We start from the raw sequence: 24330 nt of genomic DNA on the forward strand, positions 1-24330 counted from the left end.
ATAAAGTTTTTCTTAATGCTCAAAGAAAATAAAAAAATTTCATTTTTCACTAAAAACGTGTGTTAACACACTCACGATTTCTAGCCATTTTCGCAAATTCATACATAAATCATCGTATTTATTTATTTTTACCTTCGCCTTACCGTGAAGTTTTGAAAATTAAGGTAAGATCTTCCGTAGGTATCCTTGAGGTTGAAACCCCATTTAAACATGTTTTGGGTCTCACTAGCATATTTTCACTTATTTTTTTAATTTTCGGCTTAAATATTGTACTAAATATACATTTGTTATTCAATCAATCATAAAACTGCTTCCAAATGCGTTATAAAGTTTTCTTTAATGCTCGTGGAAAATATTTGGAGAAAATACAAAATTTGCATTTTTCACAAAAAATGTGGGTTAACACTCAAGATTTTAAGTCAATTTTACAAATTTGTATATAAATCATCGTTCAGACTATTTATTTTCACCTTCGCCTCACCGCAAAAACTAAAGTAAGATCTTAGGGTGGAACCTCATTTTAACAATGTTTTGAGCCTCACTACTATATTTTTCACATATTTTCTTTATTTTCGGCTTAAATATACATTTGTTACTCAATAAATCATAAAACCGATTTCTAATGTCTTATAATGTTTTTTTAATGTTCAAGAATTTTTAACACAAATAGGTGAATTCACACTCATGGTTTTAGTCAACTTTACAAATTCGTACATAAATCATCGTTTAGACTATTTATTTTCACCTTCGCCTCACCGTGAAATTTTGAAAATTAAGCAAGACTTTTCATTGATATTCTTGAGGATGGAACCCTATTTAAACACTGTTTTGAACCTCACTAATATATTTTTCACTTATTGTTTTAGTTTGCATCTTAAATATCCTAGTAAATATACATTTGTTTGCTCAATAATCATGAACCGCTTCCAAATGCCTTATAAGGTTTTCTTTAATTCTCACGGGTTAACACTCATGATTAAAAATCGATTTTGCAAATTCAGAATAAATCATCTTTCATTTTCACATTCGCCTCATCGCAAAATAGGTAAAAAAAGTTGGTATAGTTTGCCTTAAAACATGATTAAACCCAACCTGTATACATAGTAGTTCAGAAATATTTGACAATAGAACATCCCCAAAAGGCTAAGACCCTCTACTACAAGCATGTTGTTAGTTCGGAGCGTCAGTACTAATGTGCATGCAAAAGTTATAGTATTCAAATGAAATTTCGAGATATTTTATAGATACGCAGATGGATTTATTACAAAAATTTTACGACAAGTGTAGAAGTGTGTCAAAGCTGTCTGCCAGTCCTGGACATCCACCAGATCTCTGACTTTAGGTCCTAAAAAGAGACGCAAAACAAGAAAAGAGTAAGTGGTAGTTCAGAGGTGATGTCTTTCCTCGCCGAGACCCGTTTTCGTAGGTTTGGCCGGAAAATCCACTTTTCCAGCCAAGGTGACTTCTTTCCTCGCCTTCAATCTGCCTGGTCTAGTGGTTGTTCAGAGATACAAAGGTGACATGTGTTGCGCTCGACAAGGGCTTGAATTTTGATAAAAGATTAGTCGGATTCAGTATTCGAATGAAAGATATGATGATCTGAGCTTAGGGGGGCAAAGAAGAGGAAAAACAAGGAGTACTATTTAAATAAAATAGAAAATTAGCCGCCAAGTGTTTGGAGCTCAAGGGTCCCACAAAGACGAAATTTACTCTTTTAGGGGCATTTTGGTCATTTTGCAATAAGAAAAAAATAATTTAGAAGAAAAATCGAGGACGGATTGTAACAATCTACACCTCTAAGAAATCTTCAACCCCAAATTTCTAGAACAAACTACTGGATGAGTGTAGATATTGACCATGCATATGCTCCTCAATCTCCCAAGTAGCCTAAACCTCATAATTGCTCCATAGAACATTCACTACCGGTATCCCCTTGTTCCTCATAACCTTCTCTTTCCTGTCAAGGATCACTATCTTAGCTCAAATCCTGCTTTAGTTGGGGTTGCAACACCTGTGACTTATGTGGTATGTACTTCCTCAACAAGGATACATGGAATACATCGTGTGGTATGTACTTCCTCAACAAGGATACATGGAATACATCGTGCACCCAAGATAACATTGGTGGCAGGACTAGCCTATAAGCAACTGGGCCTACGCACTCAACAATCTCATAAGGACCAATGTATTAGGAGCTTAGCTTACCCTGTTTGCCACATCCGACACTACATTTCCAGGGTGACAATTTCAAGAACGCAAATACACCAACATCATTATCACGGTCCTTAGAATGCATGTCTATTGTGCTCTTTTGCCTATCCTGGGCGACTTTTAAGTTTCGTTTAATCACCTGGATTTTCTCTTTAGTCTCATCAACCGACTCTTGCCCCTCAAGTGCTCGTTCACCCACCCATGTCCAACATAGAAGGGTTCGGCACACTTTCCCATACAATGCCTCACACGGTGTCGTATCAATGCTGGAATGATAGCTGCTGTTATAAGCGAATTCTATCGATGACAAGTGTTTATCCCAATTATCTCTAAACTGAAGAACAGATTATCTCAGCATATCTTCCAAGGTTTGGATCGTCCTTTCTGATTGACCATCTGTCTATGGGTGAAAGGCCATAGGGTACAGTAACTTTGTACCCATAGCATCCTGAAATGCTTTCGAAACCCGAAAGTGAATCTCGAGTCACTTTCTAAAAAATGGAGACAGGTAGACCATGGAATCTAATAATCTGGTCTATGCATATCTCTACTAGCTTACTCAGCTTGTAGTTCTTTCAACTGCCAAAAAATGCGCTAACTTAGGAAGTCGATCAACAATTACCCAAATCTCATCATATTTCAAGGAAATGGTAGGTAGCCCATATACCAAATCCATGGTGATATCCTCTCATTTCCAAGATGGAATTGGGAGTCCATGATAATCTCGAGGGTTTCTGCCTTTTTGCTTTTACTTGTTGACAAATCAAGCATTACTTCATACTCGACTATATCCATCTTCATCTCTGACTAGTAGTTGTAGGGCTTAATAGTGTGGTACATTTTTCTACTGTCTATGTGCATAGCATAAGCTAAATTAGGATCTCTTCTTTAATTCACCATTCTCCTTTGGTACAAAAAGTTGGTTACCCATCATCAAAGTCCCATCTTTGCTGACAGTGAGATCTGTTCTCATTCCACTGAGGACTAAGAGCGTCGACCATCACATTAGCTTTGTCAGGATGATAATCAATGATGCAGTTGTAATCACTAATCAGCTTTATCCACCTCATCTACCTCATATTCAATTTCCTTCTGAGTGAAGACATACTTGAAGCTTTTGTGATATGTGAAGATACGACATGTTTCTCTGTACAGGTAATGTCTCCAAATCTTCAAAGCAAATACCGCTGCAACTAACTCCAAGTCATGAGTGGGATAAATCTTTTCATGGGATTTAAGTTGTCTGGAACACATGTAATGACTCTCCCATGCTGCTTCAGCACACAACCCACTCACAACCCAAACCATGTAAAAGAGCATCACTATAGATCTTGAATTCACCACTCTTATTAGGAAGTGCTAATACAAGTACATGTGTGAGATGGTATTTCAACTCCTGAAAACTTCTCACAAATTACATCCCAAATGAACTTTACTATTTTCCTGATCAACTTTGTGAGCGGCAAAGTTATAGCTAAGAAATCCTTCACAAAGCGCCATTAGTATCCAACTAGACCAAGAAAACTTCTCACTTTAGTAACATTTTTAGGTTGCTCCCAAGCTACAATTGCAGATACCTTCTAAAGATCATCATAAATTCCCTCAACTAGAATCACATGGCCAAGAAAACTAATATGATCCAACCAGAACTTGTACTTATTGAATTTAGCATATTATTGTTCCTTTCTCAATGAACACAATAACGAACAGATTCAACTATGGTCTAAATGCCATGTTCATTAGATCCACAAATGATACAAGAGCATTCATCAACTCAAAGACATCACTAGAAACTCATAGTGCCATAACAAGTCATGAATGCTATCTTGGGAACATCTTTCTCGTAATAAGTAACCGATGATATCCTGATGTTAAATCTATTTTAGAGAATACACGTGCACTCTTAAGTGGATCAAACAAATCATCAATACACGGCAAGGGATAGCAACTTTTCACTATCACCTATTGAGTTGTCTCCAATCAATACACAAACTCATACTCTCACCATTCTTCTTTACAAAGAGAAAAAGAGCACCCCAAGGTGAAGTGCTAGGTTGAATAAACCCCTTGTCTATCAAGTCCTAAAGTTGAGTTTTCAACTCTCTCAACTCAACTAGAGTCATTTGATATGGTGCTAAAGACATGAGATCAGTGCTTGGAACCAAGTTAATGATGAACTCAACTTCTCTCTCTCGCAGTAACCCAAGTAGATCCTCAGGAAATACATCAAGGTTTGTTGACAATAGGAACATCCTCAACTCTAACAGGAGAATCTTCCTTCATCACTGCATGAGTCAAATGTCCCTCACAACCCTTTCTCAAAAGCTTATTTGCTCTCAGCGCTGAAATTATATTGTTCTGAAGAATTCTTCTTTCGTCCTAAAAAATTATATATGATCTCCCAAGTGTCCTAAGAGTGACTTCCTTAGTGTAACAGTCCACCAAGGAATAATTTTTAGATAACCAACCCATTTCCAGACTAAGGTCAATGTCAAGAATAATCAAATGAATGAAAACAGCCTCCACCATCTCATCACCGATGAAAACCGGACAACCCTTGAATGGGAATTCAAATCCAAGAGTTGTTGGTTGTGGATTAACTTTTTGGGCAAGCATCAGCGAAATAACCGAATGCGTGACACCAGGATTAATTAAAACTCTAGCTAAGTATCTAAAAGCATTTAACGTACCCATAATGACATTGGTTGATCTGCGCATCCTACTGGGTTAGGTTGTACGATCTCCAACCCGCTTGTCCACCTGTGCGGCCCCCTCGACTCTTCTGGGGCTGACTGCCACACCTAACTAACTATACTAGGCCCTGCTACTAGATGCTACTCCAATACTTTGATTCTGTTGATACATATGTTATAGAGTACCTGCATTACAGTCTGCTCGCTAAACTCGTCCAGAGCCCATACTCTTTTCATGTTTTGTTAAGGGATATTCTCGCTGCCAATGATTTATCTAACCACACGTGTGACATGTAGAAGTGCCCCGTCTGCAATCGCCATTTTGGTGTTGTCTAGATTGTCAACAATATGGACGACTTGCACTACTACCAGTACCACCAGACTATTTGCTATTAGAGAAACGAGAACTACCATACAACCTCCCTCCAGATCGTGGAGTGTTAGTGCTAGAATTGCCACTAGAAGAAGCAAAGCTCTGTCCACTCTTCTTGAATGGTCAACGGTCTCTCAGACCTCCCACTGAAAATCTACCTCGTTGTCTGGACCCAAATCAATTGTAGCTACTACTACCAACACCAAGATTAGTAAAAGTTTCTATTCTCAAGGCTACCAGAAATTCCTCATTGTAAGTCCAACAAGGATTGGATGCGGCAGCCATTCTAATGTACTCATTAAGTTCAATATGAAATGAGTAAACAACTCATCTAGGTCTTTTTCTATGGCAAGGCAATACTTTGGGAGTTCACTATACTTCCTCTCATACTCCGACACTCATATTTCCTTGTTATAGATCCAAAAATTCTTTTTTTTTTTTTTTTTTTGGTTCTTGAACTCCGGAGAAAAGAACCTGACTTTGAAATTAGTTTTGAAACCATAGTGTTTCAAGGAAGCATACGCATTTCAACATTCCACTGAGATCTTGCACTCTAGATGAGGAAAAATGTGGTTGTGGAAACCCAATACTTCTCAAGGCAGTTATTCATGGTTTGCAAGAGGCGCTCCATTTCCTCCCCGTCAAGGGTCAGTGCTCCCATTCTACGTGCTATCTCAAGGAAGGTGTGACCACCACCCTAACACTCTGAAAGCCTTGTGCAGTAGCATCCCTAACTGATCTAAGCCAGGAAAACTATATGGTGGAGTGATTGTTTAATGTCGAGGTGGCATTGCTCTAGCAATAAAACATAAGATTATTTTGCCCATACGGCACTATAAGGTGCATGATTTCAGGATTCCTAAAGCTATGCTCTGAGACCAATCAGACACGTCCCGACCCAGATATCCATCTGAATCAAGTCGTGTTGGCGGACACCTGTAAGGTGACTCAAGCCAAAACATGCATAAAGGATAAGAATTAAAAATTCAAGTAGGGCCTTTCAAAATTTTGGCGTAGTTTGCCTTAAAGTATGATTAAAACCAACATGCATACATAATAGTTCACAAATATTTCACAACTGAACATCCCTAAAAGGCCACACCAAACGGGTCTCAGGCCCTCCACTATAAGCATGTTCATAGTTCAGGGCATAAGTACTAATGTGTATGCGGAAGTTAAAGTATTCAAAAGAAATTCTAGATGCTTTATCCATGCACAGATGGATTTATTACAAAAATTCTATGACAAGGGTAAGGCTCCTTACATTTTGGAAGTGTGTTAGAGCTGCCAACTTTGTAAATCATCATCATCATAAAGCAAAATCATAATCATAATAATCCAAACCAACACTTACACCAATGGTAATGCAAATCACATGCCTAAGTCGGAACTCAAACCCAAATGATATGCACCTTGCCGGGACTCTAACTGGAAATGTAGACAATTGAATCCATAATAAGAAACGAGTTGGGACTTTAAACAATAATATGGATAAGTTGGGACTCTAACTGGAAATGTAGAGAATTGAACCCATAGTAAGAAACGAGTTGGGACTTTAACCCATAATATGAATAAGTTGACACTCTAACCCAAAATGTGAATAAGTTGGGGCTCTAACCCACCCCGATGACTCTAACCCAGATACGAATGGAGTTGGGCCTCTGACCCAACCAAGGGACTTTAACACATAATGAATGTCATGACAATAATGTATTCTATGGCCGTAGAAGAAAGATACTATAACATAAGTACATGTATACCAAGTGGTGTATAAGATCATAAATCCAATGGGGTGGATTATACATGATCATGCCTATTAGTGAAACCATTATCTCAAAAAACCAAATTCCCACAATAGTTTGCATATCCAAAATAAAACCATAATTCTCAAGTATGAAGTATCAACCATAATCAACAGTAAACCACGTATAGACTTGATGACAAGTGTAGTCAAAACCATTCGAAACCATTTGTAATTATATATATATATATAAGAAAACCAGATATAGGCATGATCATAATTATAGTCAAAACCATTCGAAATCATTTGTGATTATATAGAAATATAAGGAAACCATTTTATGAATACAAGGTCCACTCACAGGAACTCCGCTCTGTCCTTGTTGTGAGGAGGATGCTCTCTTAAGTGTCTAGACTGTCTGAAAGACCTTGCACCTACACAAGCCATTTTCACTCAGAAAGTATTCAAGATATAAAGGTAATTTAATATGGACAGATTCTAATGACTCGGTCTTCTAATCTCAAATTTACGTAATTCTTTGCTCACAATTTCTAGCATACAGACTCCATCATCAAAACCACACCAAAACCTTAGTAATGTCGAGAATATTTCAACACATAACCTACCCACTTCCACACTAGACCGCAACTTCTAAGAATTACTTAATTTCACAACAACACAGCAAAGTACACCATTTACTAAACCTAGTTCTTAAACCCAAAATAAAAGGGTTTAGGGTTTTTAGTATTTTACCCAAATCGTCCGTATTCATGTCCTAACTTGCAGCTGAGCTTCGATTCCTCGTCCAGTCAACAAATCGAGTCTAAACTTCAACAAACAACCACAATTAGAATTAAAACCTTGAATTTCGAAAAGTCTTCAGAACCCAAAAGTTGAAATCAAAATAACCCACTTACATAGGTAGAAATCCCGTGAGGAGAGGATCAACTTTATCTGTTGGTCCGAGACCCATTTCCCGTCGGTTTGGCCAGAAAATCGAATTTTCCGACGAAGGTGACTTATTTCCTCGCCTTCAATCTGCCTGGTGCAGTGGTTGTTCAGAGATTCAAAGGTGACAAAAGTGTTGGGCGCGACTACGGCATGAATTTTGATATAAGATTAGTCGAAATCGTTGTCCGAATGAAAAAGATATGATGGTTGGTCGTTAGGAGGGCAAAGGAGAGGAAAAACAAGAACAGCAGCTTTTGCTTCTGCACGAAGAGAAAAAGAAACAAGCAATTTGGCAGGCTTCTAGAAAGTTCAACTCGGATTTACCAAATTGCCCTTTTTATTTGGAAATTTCGTAACTTTATCATCCAAAGATTCCAAACTAATGAATTTAAATCTGATTATTTATATAAAATAAAATATTATCAACCAGGTGTCTTGAGCTTGAAAGTCCCACAAAAGATGAAATTTACTTTTTTTAGGAGTATTTTGGTTATTTCATAGTCAGAGAAACTATTTTACAATAACAATTAGAAACGGATCGTGACACATAATGTTTTGAAATTCATGTAAAAAAATTTTTTTGTTGATATTTGTGTAGTTGGAGTGCCGTTTTGGCAATATTTTGGGTCGCATTACTATTTTTGTCCATCTAATATTCAGTTTTTTAGCTTAAATATTTATTAAAATTTTATTTGTGGCTCGATAAATGATAAAATTGGTCTTAAATGCATGATAAAATTGGAGATTCTATTAAAAATTAAAAAATATTTGAAGTTGTTGTCAAATTTGAAGTTGCTGACAAATATGACAGCCAGGAAAAGAGATGATATTTCATATCATGCCATATCAGATTTGGCTGCTCGGTTGGAAAATATTGTTGATGCCTTTTCTTATCGTTATTGCTAATTTAATATTTTAACATCTCGAGAGGATGTTTTTACTTTTAATCATGATCGAAAATATTTTACAACAATAAAAAAATTTGTATTTTTCTCGAAGAAGTATGTGCTATTTACTTTTCAATCATGCATTGCTTCTGTCTAGACTTCAATTTTGTGGTTCTGTTGATTCCGCCAGGCTTTCGGGTTTGAAGAGGATGAATTTTATCATTTGATTTTGGCTGCAAATCTGTAATTTCAAAAAGTTAATAGTGATGAGAGTGCCACAAAAAATGTCAATTAGACATCCGAAATGCTCCGTGTTTCACCCCAGCTATCCGGAGGTTTATGCCGTTGTTTGTAGGCAAATCTATCTTGATTGGAAGAAGAAAAAAAGATTCCCTCCAGAAAAAAAGTAGTTCTTACCTTCCTCGTCGAAGGGAAGAAAACCCAAAGATATTATTCACATCGTATCCTTCAAACGATTATTGATTGCATGCTCTACAGATATTAGTGCGCAATGCCCCAAAAACTACCCAAGTTCTAAGCACCAAAACAAAAAGGCTACAAGTTTAGGGATGAAAATCCCCCATAAATTTCACCTCTAACATCCCAATGAACCCTCACAAGGAATCCCAAAGCAGCAATTATAAATAAATAAAGTATACAACTGTAAATGCTAATATACAAGTACCCCGTCCACTGTTATTGTCGTCCAAAGAGATCCTCAGATTCTGACGGGATATTCAAGCGCCCATTCAAACAAGATTGATCGTGAACGAAACATATGGATGTGCATCCGCATCACCTGCTAGACCAGGCACCCCTCCGCCGACTTCATCATCAGTTTTCCAGAAGGTGCTGCGTTGTTAACAAAAACATCAAGGGCATAACGTAAGAGAGACGCGTTAAAAGCACACAACATATCACACAAGGTATCTTAGTATGGTGAACATGGGTCCTCAAGTCATCTGGCATCTACACCATTCATGACTTCAACCTCACAATTGGTCAGTTATGTTTTATGGAAGAGGTGAGGTTCTCCCTTCGTGTGCAACAAACATAAAGAATGCTTATGGACTTGCCTGTTGCCACTGTCACACAACCCTTCAAGGATTGAACGCACTTTCTTCTCAGCTTTTGTAGGAGGGGATAACACACATGCCTGAAATTTCATTTCAATATCCACTGCTTAGTCAATACTAAGTGCATGGTGGTAAACCAGTGACAAAAGATGAAACTTATTTACCAAGAAATTTGGTGGTAAACCATATCTCAAAATGCTCTCTGTAAAGACACGTACAGCACAAAAATGCATCCAGGAGCTGAAAACCTGCAGGCGAGAAACGAGTGCATTTTGTTTGAAATTTCCAAAATCTGTCATAGTAGGGCATGCATATAAATGATACGACAATAGTATTAACATTTGATGATAATAGTACAACAATTCCTCCAAGAACAATTCTGGAAAACTGTGACCGAGCGACAAAGAGAGCGAACAGCAGGCATTATGTATGCAGGCTACTTAAATTAGGCCATCAGGGGAACCTTTGATTTAAGATTACTAGACAGACATCCACAATTTAATAACCCCAACTAACACAACATGACCCAAGCTACCACAATTTGGCTACATTTTTATTGCATGGCCAGTGACATAACTATGAAGAAAGTAAATTGAGTGAAACAAAAATTACCTCCCCATAACTGGTATAGCACCACTGCAAAAGGGAGCCTCTTAAATTTTCTTGGTCTTGCACCAATTTTTCTAACTCCTGCTTTCGACTTTCTTGTGCTTCAGAACTGTATTCAAAATCACGAATCTGAACCACATGATAAAGAACCACAAGTCAGTTATAAAACTTCTCGGAGGGTTAAAAAAGGAATTGGGATATTTGCACCAATCATCTAGTGCAGTTACATTTATCATGAACAGTGATTTGATATTGCATGAACTGTAAAGGAGATTCACTTATGCTACTTTCATGGAAGACCAGAACAACATGCACAAAAAACAAAAGTACTCACCTGGAACCCCTTTTCACGAGCACTTGTTCTAAAGTTATCTGCGACCCGATTAAACAGTGTTACAGTGTAAAGAGCATATTCATTATCTTCAAATAACTTCTTGGAGGACCTTGGCACCTGCAAATTGCTTAACATGATCAATAAGACTGAAACAAGAAGGCTGCAATAAACATAAACAAATTAAGTCCTAGCTGTTATTTCAAAACTTTGCAAGAGAGGATGTACAAGTTCATCAACTATCTCCAACCAACCGCAATAACCTAGTGTGTTAGTAGCAGCTGAAGTAAAAAGCTATGGAGGAGGAAAATCATACCACATAGTTAGTCAGGGTCTCATAGCTTGATAGCCAATCCTTCTGAGAGTACTTGGGAACAATTGCAAGGAGAGTCACTAGATGTTCTGAAATAATGATGTCCTCTGGTTTCACTAAACCAGAAAGATCACGGACTGCTAAACTGAAAAACACCAAGAGACTTGTTAACCAAGAATCGTAATGAAAATGGTCATATTATTGCAAGCGTTAGAGTTAAAGAATAATTATACCTTCCACTCTGCTTTCGATTGATAGCATTCAATTGACTGCGGACATTATTATACTCGGCTACTCGAACCTAACATAAGAGTCATAAAATGGTGATTTATTTTTCTTGGAAAGAGTCGGACTAAATATATATAATTCAACTTATCATTAAGTTATGCAACTTATGCTAAGGGGTGAGTCTGGAGAAACTGAGAGCCATTAATTATAGTAGTTCACTTCTCCAGCAACAAATATCATTTGTTTTTTTCCAACAAATTGCATCATTTACCAACAACAGCTTGAGTCCTCTCATCACAACAGATAAATGCTTCTAGTGACTAAAACTTATGGAGTATGTACAGTTTATCACTCCAATAAGTATATCAAAAAACTTGCATTACATCAATGGCAGAACTAGGTTGAAGGAAAAACGTGGAGCATTACCTTGAGATCATCCTCAATCTTTGCAACTTGACCATGAATGCTGTCAACAATCTCCTTCAAAGGCGACATCGTAGGGTACTTGGCTTCATCCCAAACGAACCTACCATAATAAAAACCCAAATTCAATACTCACAGGCAGTGACCACACATAAACCAAAGCACCACACCTCAAGTTCATAATTGATCTCATTGAACTTTGAATTAATACCTGGTGAGGTATGAATCGACAGGCACTCCATCGACAGTCAGAGCGCTACTCTCCACCCCTGAAACCCTCTCGAGCTCCTCGATCTGGCGCCTGATCTTATGAGAAACACCCTCTACAAAGTTGTTGGACTGCAAATTGCCAAAAATCACAAAATATAAACTAAATTGGCAGATCGGAGCAAAACAAAATTGCATTACAAATTACATTTCAACAATGATAAAGAGAACTCTTATCCAATGAGATTCCAATCGGATAAAGATAAGGTGTCTGAAAATTATCACTGACAAAAGATAATTAATAATACATTAAGCTACCAAACAAGTTTCAGAATTCCAAAATTATTAATACAACAAATGCGAGAATACCTTTAAGAGATCGTCGCTGAGGGAGAGAAGAGAATCCAAGGTTCCAACACGGAGATTGGGAATATTGAACTGCAAAAAGTGATAGGGGTAATTAAATTGATAAGAAGAGAAATGAATTGAAAAACAAATCAGATCAGATCTTGCGAATCAAAAGGAAGAAAGGAAGAGCAAGTACTCTGTAGAGGGGAGTGTCGAAGGAGTGCTTGGAGATTTGTTCCTGCAGACGGTTCCATAGAGACGACGCCGAGTTTTGAGCCGGCAGAGACACCACCCAATACCTGCTCGCCATTCAATCAATCTGCACACCCTTCTCTTCTGCTTCTTCTTCTTCTAGCTCTGTGAGTTTGCTTCTCACTCCTAAATTCTCTCTCTGCAGAGTGCCGCTCCCCCTCCTCCTTTTATTTTCTGTATATTTCTATTTTTCTTGTTTTAATTCCTTTTTTTTTTTCCTACCAAAATTATATATATTTATTAATAGGACAAATATTAAAATATTAAAAAAAAACCCGGTAAACCGCACTAGAACGGAAGAACCCATAGGGACCCGGGAAAGAAAAAAAAAGGCGCCCACCGTGGGGCTCGAACCCACGACCACAAGGTTAAGAGCCTTGCGCTCTACCAACTGAGCTAGACGGGCAACTTGTTGTTTACAGCAGAAACAGATGCACCATATTATGCCTGTAATCAAGTTCTTTTTCACCGAGACTATGGTGTAATCAACAGTAAAGTAAACAGCAAGGGTCAATTACACATGTTTTCAGTTCATTACTTGATTGGATTATCCTAATTTCTTAAGCAAGCTATTAGGAGATTGAACGATATTATAAATATATAAGTTGGACAAGTACAATACATGTTACAAGTTTCTACACTTGTTATTGCCCTTATTGGTGCATACGATCAGCTGCCAAAATACAAAGGGTACAAAAAACAGAGAGTCTAACCCATTTGGTCATGTCACTTAGGTGGTTACATATTTATACTAATGTTGCATATATATTAGTTTATGCTAAAACTTAATAAAAGTCGTCAAGAGACAAGTTTTCAACAGATCCGAAACTTTCATGCAGAGACCCATTTCTGGAGTAGTTTGTCATCATTGATCCCCCAAAAAAATCAAGCAGCGAGTCGTTTGAGAAGGTGGTGGTGTCGTACACAAATGACATGCCCGCAGTCATATCCTCATCCATTTTCGGCATGTAAAACGAACTCGAACTGAACTTGTTAGCCTCAGACTCGTGCACATAGCGGTCGCTCACCGCATTGTTCATACCACTTATGTCTCCGTATACATGATCTTGGTCAGATGCCTTTCTTGCCTGAATAACCTGCCAATGCACGTACGGTCACGAACAATTTAAATTAGTATCTGTTTAAATAATGATCAAATCATCATGAACTGTATAGTGATTTGGTCACCCTACGTAATTCTGGTTGTGATTATCTTGGTAAACCATGATGTAATCTCCAAACTGTAAGCCATGTACATTAACAAAGTCACCTGAAAAAAAATTCTACATTAAAAGACTGATAATTGAACATATATAATATATAACCAAATGTTTGATAAAAGGGAAAAAAGGGAGATATTTATACCAGTATTTTCAAGTACATACATTCGGCTGTTGTTATTAGGCCAAAACCTGATTAATTGGAAAAATAACAAAACATAGATTGATCCGCCATTAGAAATATCTTAAGAAATGACTTTTTCATGCATTCATAAATTGCTAGAAAATTGATCTGGGATTGAAAGGAATAGAGAACTCGTTAAAGATATTGAAGAACTTCAAACCTGTACTTGAAGCTCCAAACATGCAGACCATCTATGTCATCCATGTTGATTGCTATTCCTTCCTTTGATTCGAGGGTAGGGAGATGAGCCTCGGCTGCTTTCTGCAATTAAGTAAACAATTCAGCATTGTCAAATACATACATATGAACCTTAGTAGCTAAATTAGTTAGCATGATAATATTCGTAATCATATCATAGCCATTTACAAAAGCGATAAATATTGAGTAATTACCTTGGGGAGTATCATTCTTCTGAGAGGGCTCACATCACTATTCTTGAGCTCTTTTTGGAAAAGAAATCGCAGCCGTGTTGGATCAATTACCTGAAGCGTCCAGATCCATTCATGGCAAAAAAAGATATGCATTGAACAAACTGATCTTGAAACAGTAAGACAGCATATAAATATGCTCAAATTGCAACTGAAATAAGTGAAAAAGGTGCAATGTTTTCTATCATGTCATTTCTTGGACAACAAAATCAAATGAAGATTAGCACTAGCACAGTTAGGAACTTCAGAATCTACAATCCAAACTAGATTAGGGATTCTATATCAAATACGAATAAATCCAACGATGATTCACTCATCAAACATTACTATAAAAAGTGAAATCGTCAATTCAAGGGTCTTTTAACTAAAAAAAGGGTGAGCTCATAAAACCAACGGTTATTCAACTATACAATGTTCATATCGAATGCGACAAGTTATGTACTGTGGAGTGTTCCCAAAATCTATATTTTAGTGGAACATGATTTACAGGGACTCGTTTCGAATACATACTTACAAAAAGTGAACTCATAAATCCAACAGTTATTCAACTATATAGTCTTCATACCAAATGCGACAAATCTGTACTTTGTATTGTTCCCATAATCTATATCCAAGTGGAATGTGATTTATAGGGACTCATTTTGAACACCGTACTAAAAAAAGGTGAACTCATCAGTCCAACAGTTAATAATTTAATTATACAATGTTCATATCGAATGCGACAAATCTGACTATTGAGTGTCCCTAAAATCTATATTTTAGTGGAACATGATTTACAGGGACTCATTTCGAACACATACTTAAAAAAAGTTAACTCATAAATCCAACGGTTATTCAACTATACAGTCTTCATACCAAATGCGACAAATCTGTACTGTGGAGTGTTCCCAAAATCTATATCCAAGTGGAATGTGATTTATAGGGACTCATTTTGAACACTTACTAAAAAAAGGTGAACTCATCAGTCCAACAGTTAATAATTTAATTATACAATGTTCATATCGAATGTGACAAATCTGACTATTGAGTGTCCCCAAAATCTATATCTATGAGGAACGGGATTACGGGGACTCCTTTTGAACACATACAAATTAATTAGTAAAGGTTGCTGTATACGTCATGTACGATGACATACACCGATCTATCAGTAGATTTATACAGTTGGTGCCCAACCTGATAATGCCATCGCATAGATTAAGTTCTTAAACACTAGATAGGACCGATTCTATTGAACCAACAGCATATACAAAGTAGAATAAAATTGGATAATAATTTAAAGAAGAAATTCCCCCAAGAAAAACATACAACTATGTATCTACATTGCCTTTGATTACTCATCCAAATCACAAGATTTTATAAGGAAGCCGGAAACTCCATTTGAAAAAATCTGACACATCGATAACTGTAAGTGGAAGGGTTATATATCAGTTATATCAGGCCAGTTGAACATGTGAAAGGTCAATCAAATCAATCTAGTCCTTGTATATCTCAAAATAACAATAATGTATCTCAAGATAACAATAATAATAATAATAATAAATGGAAGAAAATCAAAGAAAAAAAAAACAAATTTACATACATCTGATGGAACAGTGTCAGATCACATGAACCGAAAAGTAAAACATCAGATTTCAACTATATAACAAAAGGGAGCATATAAATCGCAGAAAAATAATTAAATAAGGAAGGAAAATATTCAATCAAATTTAACTGAAACAAAGAAGGGTAAATTTTGAAGAACAAATAAGCAACTAATACTAATATACATGAGAGGTAGAGGGAATTAAGGAGGCTCACACGTCCAGGAGGGAGAGTGGAGGGCGGTGGTAGCACGTGCGAGGGGGTAGCGGAAGCAGCAGCTGCCGCGAAAGAAGAGAGGTCGTGAAAGTTGATGGTGGAGGATCGCCTCTGTCTGGTCATTCGTTTTTTCCTGAGGACACCGAAACTAGTCACAGCACGGACAAGGTCATGGATCGACCCGCTCCGATTCGACCCGTGAAAGGTACTCTTGTGATCCGCGTTATCCTTGTTCCCCTTGGCAGTGACAAGGCCGAGCTCAGCCTCAACACCTGCCCTCAAGCCAGAGGCCTCGGTTTTCTCACGAAGACCTACAGCTGCTGCTGCTGCTGCCGCCGCTGTTTGGTCCATTAAACCAAAAGCAAAAGTGTTAAAAAGCAAAGGAAATTACTAGTACAGGTTGGACCTTGGATTTCAGAAACAGTGGCTGTGAAGGACGCTCGGCAATCGCGAAATGGGTGGGCTATCTCTCTGGAAAGAGAAGAATATATATCTAGCTAGTGGGTGGCTGTGGAGGTGTGTGCAACTCCCAGCTTAATTTGCTACCTTTTTCTTAATTTTTATTTAATTTTTCTTATTTCTTTGCTATTTTTGGCAAGGGTTTTTGGAGATTAAAGCTGCTGCTGCTACCCTTGATTTTCCAGTGACATTTGTGCAGCCTGCATTCAGTCATATCATGATTTACATAAGCTTTTGCTTGCTCTCTTTTTTCACGTATTTTTAATTGTTTATGTGCAAATAGAGTTGTATCTATTAATGAGCGTTGGTATTTGGAAGAAAAAGTCATATTTAGGGTTTAGCTATGGTGTTCGCAATTTACAAAAGAGGACCTCTTGTTCTGGGTCGGATGACAAATGTGCAATATGCGTTCATGGTTTTGTTTATTTTTATTTAAACCTACCTAGCTAGTTAACTTAAATATCAAACCATGGTTAGTGTTGAGAAGTGTGGAAGGGATGGTGGGGGAGGGGGAGGAGGGGATAAGGTGGGTGGTGGTGGTAGTTGGAGTGTGGCCAACGGAGGAGTGACGGATGGACGGTGAAGACAGCAATGTTGGTCTGAGATGAACTTCCAGGTGTTGCAAAAGTTCTGACTCCCCATGCAACTGTGTAATCAATTCAATGGCATCTCTCTCTCCGCTCTCTTTCCCGACTTTCTCTCTTTCTCTTTCATGTGATGAAAACCAGACTAGACACCCTCCTTTTTCTCCCTCTCTCTCTCTCTCTCTCTCTCTCTCTCTCCTCGCGCAGAGACGAACAAGAGAGTTTTACGTGCGGTAGGGATGAAGGAGAGTTTCCGGTGTGATACTCATACCATGGACTATTGTACTTACTATTCACATCAAGCATGGTGTATTAAAACGCACGGTTCAGATCGTTTTACTTCGCAAAATCTACGGCTATCTGATTTAGGTGACCAAATAAAAAGACCTCTGGGCTCCATCTGATTCCCAGATTTTACGCCACTTTATTTGATTCACATTTCTTTTTATTTATTACCACATCCATTTCCACTTAAACTTTTGATTTTTGTGTGGACATGAGCTGGTGGGGATGGACTTTCCTTAGAACATTTTCAAATGAGATGCTAAAATGTATACATCAGATATAACAGTAAAACAAAAGATCAAACTAATATTTTACAACTGAAGTGTCAAATCTTATGTGACGATGACATGAATTGATAGTAAAAGAGATTGCTATCAAATTTGACATCAGCTTCAAATGTTTTTTTTATTAATTATTAAAAAAATTAATTAGTTTAATCATTTAATATAATTAATGTTGAGTTGATCGATGCAATTATCTTACTTTTTTCTTCTTTTCAATCAAGGAAAGTGAACAGATTTTGACAAAAAAAAAAAAGAAAGTGAACAAATTACTAATTAAACTTTAAATGTCATTTATTAAATTTTAATTATTTTAATAATTTATTTTATAAAATAATAATTTAATTTGACATATCTTATTTGGAGAACAAATCTTTAAAAGAGGTCAAAATGCTACATAAGCTGTCAAAATTTGACATCTCCTTTAGAGATGATTTTAGGTATTCGAATTTAAATTCTCTTCTTTATAATTTAAAATTTAATTATATGTAAAATATATTGAAATTTTTGGAATATTATGTTTTAGAGGTCCAAAAAAATTTACTCGTATTTTCAAAATTTGTAAAATTTATTATTTTAGGCGTGAAAGACTTAATTGCCTATATATCTAAAAAAAAATTGATACACCTTTTTTCCAAAATTTCTCAATGGCGCTTGTATGAAGAAAAAACTTTGGATGACATAGAACTCTAACTTGATTTAATAAGGTCTCATATTCGACTCATTGACGAAAGAAAGGCGCGATTTGAACAAAACTGTGAGAGTTAAACATAACTATAAAAAAAATTAATGATCAAGATTAAAATGGTGATATAAGGAAAAAATATTGGCAATTAAAATGGTGATATAAAGAAAAAATATTGGCACTATACACTGTATTGTAAGAGAGATTTTTCAGTGTTCACATCACACGAAGTGGTCACGTGTCCCTATATAAATTGTAGGTTATATATGTTAAAAAGTTAATAACTTAAAAATTAAAATTTTCTACCACTTACATAAAAATACGTAATGTATCATTCGTGTTCCCATTGCAACTAAAAATTTTCCTGTAGAGACCTTTCGTCTTTTTGCCGGTCATCACGCACTCTCTTTTAACCTCAGCGATATGCTTCTGCTGCCACTTGGACGCCATGCAAAATTGAGTCAAATGATTTTTATTTTATTTTATTTAAATTTCTGGTCCGATAAATGAAATAATAAATTACAGCTCTTAACTTAGGTGATATTTGACAGTATTACGATATGATAATATTCATTTTCACTTGAAAGTGAAAGTTCTTAGTTCGAATTTCGTGAATGATGAATTCGATACCAAAATTAGATTACCCATTGTGTGGCCTACCCAAACACCCCCTCCTTTTCGTGTAAAAAATATTGATGTACTAAAAAAAACTTAGGAGAGTTTTTATTGAGTTCGGAATACGGGTAATACACTACGTGTCATTATATAAGAAGAGGGAAATTTTATTTTTTAAGTAGTTAATTTTTAACACAGGTATCTCATTACTAGTATAGTGACACGTGATATACCCACTTCGGGTTACAAATTTCTCTTCACTCATAGTCTACACTCTCGAGTAAATAGTTGACAGTAATTTCCGATTAGGGCAATCCCAAGGTAACTATTGTATTAAGGAGAGTTTCTCAAAATGAAACTTTTCATAAACTCTTTGTCACTCTACAGTTTAAATATAATTTTTGTATCAACATTATAAAATATTGTGAAAAAACCATGAAACAGTAGAGAGTCCATGAAGAGCCTCATTTTTTAAGAATCCTCCTAGCATTTCTCTCTGCTGCAAATAGGTCTTGCAAATTGCAATTCGCCAATTTAATTCGAAGTTTCTGAACTGTTTAGGTAAAAACAGATAACATTTAGCTGGAAATAAACAAGATCTATTAATCCCACTTGGTTAGATATTCAGTTGACCATTTGTCATTGGAATTGTTGGAAAATAACTGAAGAAAATAGTAAATTCTGGTCACAAACTAAACAGGCTCCATTTGTACAGCTCATACGATGAGAAGAGAAGACCAATTTAAACAAACAAAACTATTGGAAGAGAAGAGAAAATAGCAAAATCCACCATGTATGAACAAGAAACGCCCTATTCGAGCGTAGCACGGTGCAGACCTTTGATATAGAGAATGCCACATTACAACAAGAGCTGATGACACCGCAAGTTAAATCACAAGGTACACACTGACATACGTGATCACATATCCTAGACTCTAGTCCATCTTCCACGACCCCTTTTACGGCTCACAAATGATGATTCAAGGCTCCAAGGCATCCCTCCATCTTCAGTTTTGCTAATCAGTCCACCTTCAGCAACCTTTCTTCTTCGGCCTGCGCCTTCTTTGGTTCAGCGGGGAAGTATTTTATACCCACCAGATCACCAACCCTCCCGAAGACCTGAAAGAACCAAACCCCAAAACAACATCAAGCCACAAACTCTCTCACATTGCAACCAATATTGCAACTGTGTTATAAGATGTTGCATACAATTGGAAATACATGAAGCCAGAGAATGGACGTCATATTGAACATGTTATACAAGAATTTACCTCCAAGGCTTTGATCAAGTCTTCCCTTGTATGAGATGCAGATATGCATATACGTGCCCTTGCCAACAGTAGCGGGGTTGCTGGAAATGCTACTGTCACAACAGCTACCTGTAACAGCACCATTCATACAGCAGTAATTATATTGACCTAGAGGCAACAGAAAAATTAAACCATAAGAGGACAAATGTGGGGGAAGTATGGACGCACATTCTGCTTGAGGCACTCCCGTGAGAAGGCAGGAATTTTGGCTGGGTTGTATAGCATAATCGGCATTACTGGAGAGTCGTTATCCCCCAAAACCTCAAAACCCATTTTTTGTAGTTCTGACCTGAAAAAGTTGCTATTCTCTCGTATCCGTGCAAGTTTTTGGGCACCTACAAGGAAACAAAAGCTCTTTCGGTCACCATCATATAAAGAAGAAGCACTAAAGGCTAAAGATACTTGCACAATATCTACTAAACACAAGACATACCAAAGAAAACAGAGGAAAGAAAACCAAAGAGAAACTGAGGAAAAGAAACAAGTATCTATCAGCACCTCTATTGGAACCATCCTCTCCAAGAAGGACCTTTATGGCACATATTATTTGTTGGGCAGCTGGTGGTGATATTGAAGTTGCATAAAGATGAGCAGGGCAAGTGTACTTCAAGTATTGGATAAGCTCCTGGACATAACATCATTGACCACGTTAAATTGAATACGAAGCTCATGAATTTTTTTTATTACTCTGCAAAGACACACCATAATGTGAATAAAAGGATGGCACAAGAGTCAAAGTGTTTGTTACAAAGAGAATATAAAAACTCAATACATGGTAATTTGTCTAAGAATCACATCAATGCATCGTGCAACGGAGAAGACCTTCTGCCAGAATCAAAATTGCTTTTCAACTAAGAGTTAGGTTGATCATCCATAAATGGCACTTAAGTAAAAGAAACTGACAGCCAGCCAGCCAGTCATATAGATAATGCATAATTAAGTCTCTCCTATTTCAACGAATGCCTTTTCCACATTGAAAGTCTGGCTAGGTCCCACCACGCACTGATTAACATATTCGAAGTATAAGGAAGGTTCAAAAAACAAACCTTAGATCCTGCAATATAGCCACCACATGATCCAAATGACTTGGTAAATGTTCCCATCATGATATCTACATCAGCTGTATCGACTCCTAAGAGCTCACAAACACCTCTTCCTGTTTTCCCTACTGCTCCAATGCTGTGGGCCTCATCCAAATATGTATATGCCTAAGACAAGAAAGGAAGTTGCTGAGAATAAAGACAAAAATTATTCACTGTTCAGATAACAGTTTAGCAAGGTATTTCCCAATTCATTAGAAAAGTAATAGTCCTTTGAAGGATACAATATACTGCATATAATAAGGTGGCCAAAACAACATTTATTGAAGTGAAAGCTACCAAGAAGGTGCAACCTTATATTTTTTGCAGATTGCTATAATCTCAGGAAGTTTACAAAGCTCCCCTTCCATGCTGTATATCCCCTCCACAATGACGATTATCTTCTTCCAGGGTCTGCGGGTCCTAGGCTGCCCCTCTGCGATTTTTTCTCTCAAAACTTCCTCCAAATGAGCAGGAGCTGTAAATAAAGCAACAGATAGATATAACGGTGCAACCTCCAACCTGAGCTTCACATTTTTCTTTTAATTTTAATGAGTAAAACTCTATTCATGCTATCATCAACATCTCAGAGAAAAACGCAACATCTTGGAAATGTGTATCCGATGAACATCCCGTTCATTCAAGTAATCAATTAAATCCATACACATGAATTTAAACAAGGACAAATAGCCAAAAACCTGATTATGAACTAATATTTCCTCACTGGATTGTCTTAGTGTAAAGAAAATATGCATCATTTAAAACCCTGAGACGCATAATTTGATGCCCAAGTCAAAAGCTTCAGCATCCATGCTATACAAGATAGTAACTAAGAAACTTACTATTGTGTTGGAAAACACAAACTCTAGCTCCAGATCCTCTTGCGCCGTTGACAATAGAGTTGTGGTTCAAAGAATCACTAACAATCAAGCCTCCCTGTAAAGTCAAATGGCACAAATTCATATAAGGAATGCAAAGACAAAGTTTAGAGGTCATAAATTTGAGAAAAGATGCAAACCTTCCCCATCAGGACAGGAAGGATAGCAGAGTTTGTGACATAACCCATTCCAAAAACTATTGCAGCAGGTTTCCCGACAAAATTTGCAACACACTCTTCCAGCTCATTATGCAAATCGGTGGTGCCTGATAATAGAAGCGTATCATGGTGAATTCATGGGATCCTTAAATTCATTTAGAAAAACAGTTCAAACAAATTTTCTTGCAAAGTAGTATTAGTATACAAACCGCCGTCAACTCTGCTGCTACAGGTACTGGGAGAATATTTTTTCAACGTCTCAATAGCGCGAGGCGTGCAGTACTCATCGGATGCAGCAAAGCCAAGGTAATTGTAAGATCCTAAGTTAAGGCATCGACTAGTTTTTTTCGTCAGCCTGCATTAGCCGAAATACAGAGTGAGGATATAAATCAAGAAAACATAACAACAGGATTCATGAAATTACAAAATCGGAGGAGATTTGCAATCGTTACTTGAGTGTTTTGTTGTAGTCATTGGAGTAGCGTTCAACCACATCAAACCAAGCATCAGGAGCACTTGCAATAGGTCTATTGAAACAGTCCTGACCAGTCAAAACTTTAAAAAATTAACCAGCAATTATCAATAATTATGTTTACGGGACTCCATGGATTTATGTTTAATTGCAGGAGCAGGTGCATCCACTCCATACAGCGCAAGAAATATAACGCAATCTTTAACCCAAAATAATAATAATAATAATAATTAAAAAATATATATATTATATAACGCAATCAAATCAACAACAAAATACCTGAATTCGAAGATAAAGCCGGCGAATATAGAAATCTTCAAGTCCTAAACAGATTGGAGCATAACCCTGCTTCTCGCAACAAAACAATCTTCTTCTTTTTTACATAAAATTACAGGAATTTTTTTTTTAAAATGGAAACAAAATTATGTCAAATGATTACGGAACCTGCAAATTGCTAGCACTCCACCAGTCAATGATTTTGCGGAAGAAATCTCTGACTTGGCCGAAAACGAAGAGCAATCCATAGCTGAAGTACGTGGTTAACGCGGTTAAATAAGGGATCGCAATCATTTTTGCGCTGGGATGATTGTATGATCCGAAAGCTACGTCGTTTAAGCTGTGTGAAGCTTGGCGACGTGAACTGGATCGGAGAATCTGGGAGTTGCGGAGCTCTGAGCAGGAGTTTCTGAGGGTGTGCAGATCAGAGATGTGGCCCAGATCCGGTATTTGAGTCGGGTTGACCCGTTGGATGGGTCAGACTCAGACGGAGGGAGAGAATGAGAGGCGATGGGAGAAGAATCGTCGTGTCTAGTCGTCCAATCTGTTTTTGGTGCCCCACTCTTTGGATTCAATTCAGTGACCGCGTTGGCGCTGGCGAAAATTCCAAGCCATATCAAATTGTGAATATTTTACACTTTCCAGCTCATTTAGGAACGGCGGACAACAATTTTCCCAGCAAATAATAAACAACGAATATTATTATGTGCAATTTTAGTGGGAAATGAAGTTGAATGCGTTACTATTAATGTGAAGAAGAAAAAAGAGAAAATCTCCATTTTCATTTAAAATAAATTGTTGCATTTGGCCTCGTTTATTTCATGTTAAATAACAATTTGTAACTTTTTTTAAAGATGACAGTGTAACTGTTAATGTTACAATAATTTAATTCTAAAATCGATAAAAAAAGGTAATAAAATTAAGATTTATTGTACTGTTGTCACTTTCGACCAAACAACTGTTATGTTAATCTTTG

General features: G+C 37.0%; 3 protein-coding genes, 1 long non-coding RNA gene and 1 other non-coding gene across 6 annotated transcripts; all 5 read right to left on the bottom strand.

Moving 5' to 3' along the window:
* Positions 1 to 1215: 1215 nt before the first annotated feature.
* LOC103425770 (uncharacterized) lies at positions 1216 to 8303 on the bottom strand. 2 transcript variants are annotated; one of them, XR_527995.4, is made up of 4 exons: positions 7936 to 8303; positions 7772 to 7841; positions 7380 to 7452; positions 1216 to 1542 (listed from the first exon to the last, which is right to left on the bottom strand). It is a non-coding gene; the product is annotated as an uncharacterized lncRNA (long non-coding RNA). The 2 variants fall into 2 exon arrangements; XR_011577980.1 differs by lacking the exon at positions 7380 to 7452.
* A 951-nt stretch (positions 8304 to 9254) lies between these two features.
* On the bottom strand, positions 9255 to 12854 carry LOC103404142 (V-type proton ATPase subunit C). The gene is made up of 11 exons (XM_029097269.2): positions 12588 to 12854; positions 12413 to 12481; positions 12048 to 12175; positions 11840 to 11939; positions 11419 to 11486; positions 11189 to 11330; positions 10876 to 10992; positions 10545 to 10670; positions 10097 to 10180; positions 9933 to 10012; positions 9255 to 9708 (listed from the first exon to the last, which is right to left on the bottom strand). Exons 1-11 carry the CDS (start codon positions 12699 to 12701, stop codon positions 9606 to 9608), a joined length of 1131 nt encoding a protein of 376 aa, XP_028953102.2. The 5' UTR covers positions 12702 to 12854; the 3' UTR covers positions 9255 to 9605.
* A 122-nt stretch (positions 12855 to 12976) lies between these two features.
* On the bottom strand, positions 12977 to 13049 carry TRNAK-CUU (transfer RNA lysine (anticodon CUU)). The gene has a single exon. It is a non-coding gene; the product is annotated as a tRNA-Lys (tRNA).
* Positions 13050 to 13390: 341 nt separating this feature from the next.
* On the bottom strand, positions 13391 to 16623 carry LOC103404513 (B3 domain-containing transcription factor FUS3-like). Its single transcript, XM_008343443.3, has 6 exons — positions 16273 to 16623; positions 14440 to 14529; positions 14208 to 14308; positions 14009 to 14055; positions 13837 to 13913; positions 13391 to 13740 (listed from the first exon to the last, which is right to left on the bottom strand). Exons 1-6 carry the CDS (start codon positions 16621 to 16623, stop codon positions 13429 to 13431), a joined length of 978 nt encoding a protein of 325 aa, XP_008341665.1. The 3' UTR covers positions 13391 to 13428.
* Positions 16624 to 19922: 3299 nt separating this feature from the next.
* LOC103404143 (long chain base biosynthesis protein 2a) lies at positions 19923 to 24079 on the bottom strand. The gene is made up of 12 exons (XM_008343025.4): positions 23523 to 24079; positions 23358 to 23423; positions 23059 to 23147; positions 22816 to 22961; positions 22589 to 22713; positions 22413 to 22506; positions 21885 to 22048; positions 21538 to 21699; positions 20990 to 21116; positions 20660 to 20826; positions 20453 to 20560; positions 19923 to 20300 (listed from the first exon to the last, which is right to left on the bottom strand). Exons 1-12 carry the CDS (start codon positions 23646 to 23648, stop codon positions 20202 to 20204), a joined length of 1473 nt encoding a protein of 490 aa, XP_008341247.1. The 5' UTR covers positions 23649 to 24079; the 3' UTR covers positions 19923 to 20201.
* Positions 24080 to 24330: the final 251 nt, after the last annotated feature.

The sequence above is a fragment of the Malus domestica genome, chromosome 17, assembly GCF_042453785.1.
Source record: "Malus domestica chromosome 17, GDT2T_hap1".
NCBI lineage: Eukaryota > Viridiplantae > Streptophyta > Magnoliopsida > Rosales > Rosaceae > Malus > Malus domestica.